We start from the raw sequence: 9,999 nt of genomic DNA, 5'->3' as shown, positions 1-9,999 counted from the left end.
AGCAGGCAAATTAATAATCTATACACATATATAGCTTAAGGACTTTTTTTTTTCTTTTTAAATTTTCACACTTTTTTTTAATTATTTACTAATAAAAATTGCACTTGAAAAGAAATAAAGACATAAAAGAGATAAGGGGAAAAATATAAAAAGAAAAGAAAAGAAAAGAAAAGAAAAGGAAAAAAGAAAGATAGGATGGTGGGCAAGTCAGTCCAAATATAGATGGAAAAATGCTTTCTCATCCAATAAATGCACAAAGAAGCTTTTCTTTTCTTTTTTTCTTTTTAAATAATTTTAGCATCTTCTTTATATGTCATCTTCTTTTATTCTCTTCAGTCCTCATGAATGAATGTTTTTTTTTTTGCTAGTAAAAAAAAATTTAATTAAAATAAATAATGATAGTAAAATATGTATTTGATAAAAAAAAATAGAAATAAAAGTAACTATTTCGACTATCGATTCATTTATAATTATCTTTCTTGTTTAAATATCAAAAAAATTTAAGTATATCTTTTTCTTTATCGCAAGAGTGAGAATCGAATCATCAATCTTTAGAATGAAAGACGATACTTTATTCCTTATACTTATATTGACTAAAATTTAATTTTATATAAAATTAATTAAATACTCTAGCATTTTATATTCTAGCTTCCAAATACATGTTTAAAAAATATATATATATATATAAAACGGAATCTAACGATGGAATTGATTTGGGATGCATGCAATGTATTTTCGAACCTCTCTTTGAGAAAAAATTGAATTATTAATCTTTGGACGATAATTGATATCTTAATTATATTTGGATTGACCATAGACTTCATTTGAAATTGTTATACCTTTTTATAATTAGTTGGTGGGTCTAGAGATAGATTGGTATTTGATAAATTTCAAAATTTGAAAATAAAAAAGTGGCAATCAAATTAGACACATTGTTTTTTACTTATAGTTTGATAATTAATATATGGATTTTAAATTAATTGTTTAGATTTTTTATTTTAAAATTTTATCTTTTTTCAAAGAAAATTGTAAAAAAAAAAAAAAATAGAACGATTCAATTTTTCTATTTTTGAAAAAAATATTTTTTAAAAAAATTATTTAATAAAATGATTAAAAAATAATTGGCATATAAAATTCAAATGAAGAAACTTTATTCCAATTTAAATATTTTACTATAAGTTCATTTTCTTTTAAATAAACATGATTTAAATTGCAGAATATTTTATTTAATCTAACCTATATTTGAAATAATTTTAGAAAAAACTTTTCATAAATAAGAGCAATCAAAATTTTATTGGTATAATAGATAGGGAAGAAGAAAAAAATATTAAGAGCTAAGATTTTAATTTAAAACAATTACAAAGAGAATATAATAATTCAAGAAATAAGTAAATATTTTGAAAAAGAATTGGCTTTATATATATATATATATATATATATATATATATATTTAACAAAGTTTATGATTATTATCTAATCAATTTGTATAAAATGATTTTGCAACAATTTATAACATTTTGAAATTTTTTAAAAAATCCGAAAAAGATTCTTATAAAATTACTTTTTTTTAGGTAGAATTGGAGAGAGCATCTTAATTGTTGAATTATACACTCTAGCTTTTATATACTTTTAAGCTACGTGTTTTTAAAATCGATGAAAAATATTAAATGGGATCCAATGATGGGATTGATTTTTGATGAAATTGACAGTCAAATTATGTTGTTGTTTTTTTTTTCTTTTATATATATAAAAAAAATTGTAATCTATTTACTTCCATATTATTCATTCGTTTAAGAATATTACATCATCATATTGGAAATTGGAATTACAATTCCCCTATGAAGGAACAGATGAGACATTTTTTCAGTGAATGAAAATCAATCTTTTTTTTTTTTTTTTCTTTCTTTCTTTTGTGCTAAGAAAATATCTTTCACCACTTTGTTCAAAGATTCAAACTCCGTATTCTCTCTCTTTGAACTTTGAATTTTTGTTGTTAATGGAAGCTCTATCAATGGCGGTTTTAGAGAGGATTAAGTGAACTAATGTTTAATTAAAATTATTCTTAGTCAGCCAAAGTAGTGCAATTCACTTTTTGTTGTTAATATAATATATTTCTTAGTTCTTAGTTCCTTCTTCCCCGCATATATATAAACCTTGCTTTGCTTTTATCATTTTTGGCATATAGTCTTCAACGAACAGTTGATTTTGAAGTTCTGGAGTAATCTAGTTATTGGGTTATTAAGGGATTGAGGAATTTGTGCGAGAAGCTTCAAAAGGCTCCGAATCTATGGCGAAAATGGATGGTTCATTTGATCTTATAGAAGAGTTGAAGATGCTGATTCGAATATAATTAGGGGGAATTAGAAGAACGATCCAAATTTCATGGCTGAAGAAGGCTGGGCCCAATATGAAAGGGCTCCACAGTTGGCAGTTTTGGTAGTTCGTTTTATAAAAAATGTGTGGCCATGGAAATCAACCTCGAGAGTACTGCAGTAGATTCATCGTGGACAGCCGGAAATGGCAACGTCGTCGGAAAATGTACGTTAACTGGACGGAAGGAGAGGCGTAAGGTAACAAAAATGGCGTAGTTTAAACTTTAGAGTATAATTATTGGGGGGGGGGGGGGTGGTTTTGCTTATCATTCGAGAAAAAGAGCTTAAAAGAATCCACGTAGTTGTAATCTAATGGCACGGTAGCTTCACTCTCCCATGGTGGAAAATGAAGTCATAGCGACGTTAACAGGTGATTGACAGTAGCATTTAGGGCAAAAAAACAAAGAGAAAAAAGGGGAAAAAGAAGAGAGAGAGAGAAGAAAAGAAAAAGTTAAAAATAAACTTGTATATATAAGTTAGGTTCTGTATCTTTTTTCCCCATTGTTGAGTTGCTTTCTTATTCTTTGTGTTTCTTTCCAACTCACAGGGAAGTGAATGAGCGAGGAGCTGCATTTCCTTGTTATTTTATTATATTTTGAAGGCTGCATCATTTTCACACCTTCTTTAATCTGCCCACTATTTCAGATCATTCTGTGGTCATTTTCTACTGTTATTACACTTGGATTCAGGTAGGTTTGTAACTCAAATTGTTTCATCAAGAAACAAAAACACCTGTATTTATCTTCTTCCTATTCTTATATGGCTCTGGCCAAGGAATCAAGACAGTTTTGAGTTGTTCTTTTCTGAATTGAATTTGTCCCTTTCTTCTTCTTGCTGTGCTCTCAACTTTCTTGTGTTAGTTATTGCTTAGAAATACAAGTTTGGCCCTGTTTTGCTTGTACCCAAGTGAGTTTATTACATGTGGGTGGCACTTGCTATAAGTTTCTTTTCAGAATTGGAAGGGGATGGGAATTTGAAGTTGTGTTCATAATTCAGTTGGCTTTGATTTGTGATTACAAGCCCAATTCATTTTTGTTTTTGATTGAAAGGAGCCTATTAGATGGAATAGTTTATAGAGAATGATCAATATTTTGATTGATTCCAAAAGCTGTTAACTGAATTGTAACCTCCTTTTGTTTTTCCCTGTTGTGGTTCTTCAATTCTGTTTTTTCCTCTTTCCTGTCATTCTTTCTGTGATTTGTAGTTCAATTATTCTGTATGACATACCTTTTTTCGAAGTTGAAAGATGGATGTATTGTCTTTTTCACTTCTTAAACTTGTTACTCTTTTCCATCTTTTCAGTCCATTTTACTCTTATGATTGGTCAGCAGAGTATGAGCTCTTCATCAACTCAACTCTATGCTTCAAGGATGGGCATCTATGAGCCATTTCATCAGATCAACTCATGGCCAACTAATGCATTTGGTAGTCGACTAGATACGAGCATATCACCTATTAATAAAGTGGACGACTGTGTAGACAATAAAGTGAGAATACTCTATATTGGCTCTTGTTAGAAAATCTGAGTTTCCAAGGTTATCCTCTTGTTGTTGGATTCTGGTAATTTTTGTTTCCTGACTTTGTAGCCCGAGTTTGTTCCTTTTGAATCGATGGATCATCTCGAGAGCAGTGAAGAAATGAACAAGCCAATCGATGATAAGGTAAATAGACTGCAAACCATCTGTCTCTCGTGCAATCTTCATTTCCTTTGTTCTTTTCATATGTTCCGTTTACTTATTTTCCTTTGTGCTCTAAGTTCTATGTACCTCATCCAATACACATATGCAGGTACAAAGACGTTTAGCACAAAATCGGGAAGCAGCTCGTAAAAGCCGTATGAGGAAAAAGGTGCTGAAAGGCAATTGTTTTTACAAGTTTTTGTTGAGTATCTGATATGTGATTTGAGGACTTATTGAACTATGTTTTGCAGGTTTATGTGCAGCAGTTAGAAACTAGCCGTATGAAGCTGGCACAGTTGGAGGAGGAGCTAGAAAGAACTAGGCAACAGAAGGTAAGATGGAGATATTTTTTCTTAAGTCTTTATTGTGTATATTAAACATGAATTCTTTGTTGCAGGGTACCGGCTGCTTAGTAGACACCAGTCACTTTGGATTCAGCGGATTGGTAAACCCAGGTTTGTGATTCCGCGGAGCTCACCTCATACCTTAGTTTTCATTAACCAGTTGAGCTTACTTCATAGCCTTAGCCTTCCTTTGTTTCGTTATCATTCGACAAACGGCAGGAGGTCTTTATTTCTCTTCAAACACGAACATAATTATAACTGTGCAGTTATGTTGTCCTTGAAAGAGAGAAACTTTGAGTTGGTTTCAATCTGAAATCTCTGCTATTTAACTTTTCAGGGATTGCTGCATTTGAGATGGAATACAATCACTGGGTTGAAGAGCAACAGAGACAGATCAACGAACTTAGAAAGGCGCTGCAAGTTCATACAACTGATATAGAACTCCAAATTTTAGTGGAGAGCAGCTTAAACCATTACCACAATCTATTCTGCATGAAAGCCAAAGTTGCAAAGGCTGATGTTTTCTATTTAATGTCTGGTGTTTGGAGATCATCGGCAGAGCGTTTTTTCCTCTGGATAGGTGGATTTCGCCCATCAGAACTGCTAAATGTAAGAGCTTATGTCTCAGTTAGCTTGATCTTAAACAATTGTTTGCCACTTATTCCACATTATGCGTTCATTCTATTTGGTTATATTACAAGCGTGTTTCGTTTTGTTTTGTTTTGGTTAATTGTACATTGGTTATGCTAAAAGGTATCAGTTATTATTTATATTGGAGCTTGGAAGATAGATGTTTTCTAAGGGAATTTCTCTTCTATTTTTATTTCTAAGTAGAATCGTGATCAAGTATCAGAAGCAATCCTTTGGAAATCAATATACCAAAATGTTTAGTCCTATACTTGATGATCAACGACAGATAACCTTTTGATTGACATTTTACTGAAATTGAACTTTACTACGTCGTTGTTAAGTTAATATATTCTTCTCTAGTACTCTCAATATTCGGTTAGCCGTCACTATTTCACATATGCCAACATGTGCACGTTCTCCCTTAATTTTTGCGTTATGTAGCCAAATAACAGATTGGTATCCTAGTTTAGATGGTAAAAGACTCTTTGATATATGCTGACAGGTTCTCAAGCCATACTTCGAGCCACTAAATGAACAACAAAGAGCAGATATCCACAAGTTGCAACAGTCATCTCGGCAAGCCGAAGATGCGCTCACTCAAGGAATGGAAAAACTGCACCAGAATCTATCCCTCAGCATTGCTGGTGACCCTGTAGGAAGCTATATTTCTCAGATGGGTGATGGAATGGAGAAACTAGAAGCATTGGAGAACTTCATAAGCCAGGTAATAGCACATTCTTCCAAATTAAATGTAGTTGATTGCCTTTCTGTTCCAACTTTTGTTCTCACATTCACTTATTCTATACTTGCACCCTCTGTCTCTTGTACGATTGTGGCTTGATTTCTAAGTAAAATATTTTCCAAAATCAAATCTTCTTATTAGGACTTTCATCCTAGGTACTGGCTAACTGATTTCATTAGCATTAACACTTTTTTTCTCTTTTTAAGAAGTATGTAATCTGTGATGAAGCAGAGTCTATATCTTCAAAATTATTCACTTCTTGTAGAGTATCAAATCTCAAACAGAAAGTATCCTTCCTCAGAACCCTTTGTGTAGGAAAAAACAAACTCCTCAAGATGCAATTGGCTTATGCTAGTGAAATGATCTGCGTTTGTGTTTCTATACATAAAACTAGAGTATGATAAGTGTATGACGATAGTTTTTGCTTCGATCCGGAACCCTCACTCGTTCAGCCGAGTGTGTGTTACTCTTTTCTTGAACAGGCAGACCATCTCAGGCAACAAACTTTGAAGAGAATGTCTCACCTCCTAACCACGAGACAGGCAGCACAAGGCTTGCTCGCTTTGGGCGAGTACTTCCACCGTCTCCGTGTTCTTAGTTCGCTCTGGGCCACTCGACCTCGTGAACCTGCCTAGCCATGAAAAGCTCAGGCATGTTCTATTCACCATAATATTCAATACCACAAGGCATAGGACCTACAAGGAATGTATACTTTTGCCTCTTATGTAAAAAAGGGATGCAAATCCTGATATATAAGTTCCACTGCTAGCCACGTTTTAGTAAGCAAAGTTCTTATGGTTTTCAAAATGTAAATATCAATAGTTCTTATAATGGTGCAGATGTAAGAAACTTAGTTGATTAATTTTATATAGTAAAATTATATTTTTGTATGCTCTCTGTGTACCACTTGGATTCTTCTTTGAAAATAATTCCATATTATTTACCTCTACCAGTCTTTTAGGGTTGGTTGTGCTATGATCTTATACAAGATCCTCCGACAACATTATATAATTATTTATGATTTATGATGGAAAATTTTTAGGGAGTGCTTAGGGAGTTTAAATATAATAAGGATTGCTTGACATTAGAAAGGTGTTGGAATGTATGTCGAATAGAGGATGGAACAAAAATGTGATAGTGAAGCGTGAAAACAATGGAAGATAGAGTTTGATTGAAAATTGTCGGAGTAGAATGAGTTTTTTTTTTTTTTAAATAATAATTCAGACTTAAAATGTCCGGTCTTGAATTTTTTTTACTACATTACAATCCATTCCAATGAAATTACGGCTGTCCAAAGGATAGCAACCATTCAACATTCCCATGAATCTCAACTCCAAATCCAAGCTTTGGTGACCAAGTGAAAAACATGCTTTTACTTGTACAAACATTTCTTGCTTAGTTTCAAAGGTGTTCATTCTTTTCAAACATAAAAACCTTTTCTTTTCTTTTTTTTTTTTTTTTTTTGCAATTCGAGTTGGCCTTTCTTCTTTCTTTCTAATTTTTCATTTTAAGAAAAAAATCATCTAAATCGCTTTCAAAATAATTTAAACTTAACGAGCACTTAGTAGTGAGAGATGCATATGTGTCTATATAGTGCAGAGAGAAATAAAGTTGACATAGGTGAGATATTAGAGCATGAACGTTTAAAATAAAAATGGGTGCATTTCCACTAAATTATATTCAAATTGAATATATACGATATAATAAAATGTGGATTTAGGAAAATCAAAAGCATTTTAAGAGAGTTTCTAGTTTAAATTTAAAATATTTATATTCAAATAATACACTTTTAATTTAAATTTAAAATATTTATATTCAAATAATACACTTTTTTTAAACAACAGTTTTATAGTTAATTTAAAAAGTCTTATATTGTTACCTTTTTAAGGTTGTTTTTTCTAATAAGGTCTATCATTCAAAACTAAACTCTTTTTTATTTATCCTGTTGTTTAACTCTTTCCTTATTGTTTTGGTCATAGGACTTTTGACATTATAGATTATTGATTTTTATCTCTTTATTAGTCGTTAGGTCTTCTCCCTATTAGGTGCAGAAAAAGATTTAGAACTATTGTGTTAAACGACTGCTTTAGTTATGCTTCATGTGCTAAGTTTTTGAACTCTTGAAAATATCATTTTGTTGATCTAGTTTCTGAAGACGTTTTGTTGTTGACAAGTTATTTAACATTATTTAAGAAGAGGAGTTGTACTGTTTAGTGAACCTAATTACACTACAGCGCTGGACGAATAATTCAGGGGAGCCTAGTATTATTAAAGAGAGTCAATTAAGTATCAACTACTTGGGAGAGCCTAAGTGATCGTCAAGCTAATTTTGTCATTTATCAAGATTACCAATTAAAGATAAGTTGCATTCTTGTAATCCATACTATAAACTCTGATGAACATTCTTCTCAATTTGACAAAGTCTTTCAGAAGTAGGTGTATTTCACTAATATGGGTTACAAGTCTTGTGTCATTTTCTATCGTTACTCTCTCCTTGTTGCATTCGTTAGTTGCCTTGTTATAACACTAAATCCAACATTGTATGGTTAGTCTATGTTATTTTTTTTTTCTAATGGAAAGCATACATTCGCTGCGGAGAATAGGAACAAAGTTTTACTCTAATTGCATTTAAACTAATTTAAATATTAACATGCACAATCTACCCTAATTAAACGAAATCAAGGATTATTGAAAACATATATTTGTAGCTTCCTCGATCCTCCTAATCTCCTCACAACTAAAGTTGATCTGCTATTCTTCGGACTTAGAACCGGGTTGTGGAACCCATTCTATGAAGAAAGTTGGAGAAAGAGATGAAATTTGGAGGGAGAGATAGAGTTTGAAAATTTTTGGAAGAGAACTTTCTTTAAAAAATAATTTTGTATGAACAAAATTAACAAAATTGCCAAAAGTTTTCACAAATTAAAAAAAACACCTATTTATAAGCAAATTACATGAAAAAAAAGTACCTATTTATAAGAAAATTACATGAAAAAATGCATGTAATTTGTTTATAAAATCTCAACATCTAATATTCCACTAATATTTAGTGGAACCTAATGAGCTAGGTGTTTACATCTCATTTAACCACTTATCCCACTAACTTAGTACAAGGGCATTTTGTTCATTTGATCATTAAAGTCAAAAGTCAACATTTTTACTTTTTACCATTTTATTCGTCTCGACTAATTTCTGAATCCACATTCATTTTCCTAAAATTCAAATCACGTTTGAATATAAAGCCGGTCAAAGTTTGATTTTTCAAAGTCAAAAGTCAACATTTTGACTTTTTACAACTTTGACCATTTCCATCAATTTCGAGCTTTCGAATATGAATCCGTATTCATATTTTTAATATTTAAATCACATTTAAACATAAAGCTCTATCAAACATATATGACCGACAACTATAACAATTCGAATTATTATGACATATTGTTCTAAGTTAATTCTATATAAGTTAGCAAGGGAACCTAAATGGACCTATAGATCATGGGCTCCAACGATCCGAGATTAACTGGCTAAACTCTCTTAGATCGAGCTAATCAACATTCGTTAACTAACGGGTCATTCCACTAAAGTCCCGTAGTTGCACTCTTATCACTATAGATATATTTCTGTCCATCGTATACAACCATGATTAGTAAGTTAATCCTTCACAGGTTGTTCGTAATGACTATATCTTGTTCCTTAAGTCCTATTGATCTACTATTGAACAATTGGTTTAAGGTTCAACCTATAAATTGAATCCCTCTTGGGCCAATGAGATGATGGGGTCCCTTGTTTAAGATTTGGATTCAGTCCTTTAAGGGAACAAACTATCTACTAATCCTAAAAGTGGGTAGGAGTGAGTTCCGTCTTGCACCCTATGTTCCTAGATATCCACCCGATCTTATCCTTGAAATTGGAGGCTTGTTGGGTCATCGCCGTTGAGTTGCCCTCACCCATGCAGATTTAAGGATAATATCATTTGAACAAAAGTTCATAGTTAGCTCATGATTAAGATTAAGTTACCAAGGTCATCAAAAGTTGAAATAGTCCGTTTTATATAGTCAACGGTGTTATAACTAAAAAGTGACTATTTCATGGTTCTAATCTTATGTAAACTCTTTACATATGATGCTTCCACTTTCATTTCTCTACATGAACGATTTAGGATCATTCATATCGTTTCTAGGATAAGTCATCCAACCTTATTATACACTATAGATTCGAACTTAATCTACGTTTAT

The 9,999-nt window shown here is 31.7% G+C and overlaps 1 protein-coding gene across 5 annotated transcripts; it reads left to right on the top strand.

Moving 5' to 3' along the window:
• The first annotated feature begins 1,792 nt into the window (after window positions 1–1,792).
• LOC103485426 (transcription factor TGA7-like) lies at window positions 1,793–6,657 on the top strand. 5 transcript variants are annotated; one of them, XM_008443011.3, is made up of 10 exons: window positions 1,793–2,570; window positions 2,920–3,061; window positions 3,675–3,859; window positions 3,959–4,033; window positions 4,161–4,220; window positions 4,303–4,383; window positions 4,449–4,506; window positions 4,733–5,004; window positions 5,528–5,749; window positions 6,220–6,657. In XM_008443011.3, exons 3-10 carry the CDS (start codon window positions 3,689–3,691, stop codon window positions 6,400–6,402), a joined length of 1,122 nt encoding a protein of 373 aa, XP_008441233.1. In that variant the 5' UTR covers window positions 1,793–2,570; window positions 2,920–3,061; window positions 3,675–3,688; the 3' UTR covers window positions 6,403–6,657. The 5 variants fall into 5 exon arrangements, with proteins under 5 accessions (XP_008441233.1, XP_008441236.1, XP_008441234.1 ...); XM_008443014.3 differs by having other exon boundaries at window positions 2,105–2,570; window positions 3,704–3,859; XM_008443012.3 differs by having other exon boundaries at window positions 2,105–2,742.
• Window positions 6,658–9,999: the final 3,342 nt, after the last annotated feature.

The sequence above is a fragment of the Cucumis melo genome, chromosome 3 (genome assembly GCF_025177605.1).
Source record: "Cucumis melo cultivar AY chromosome 3, USDA_Cmelo_AY_1.0, whole genome shotgun sequence".
NCBI classification, from domain to species: domain Eukaryota; kingdom Viridiplantae; phylum Streptophyta; class Magnoliopsida; order Cucurbitales; family Cucurbitaceae; genus Cucumis; species Cucumis melo.
Note: the sequence above shows the minus strand (reverse complement) of the source record. Positions and strands in the feature narration are given on the sequence as shown.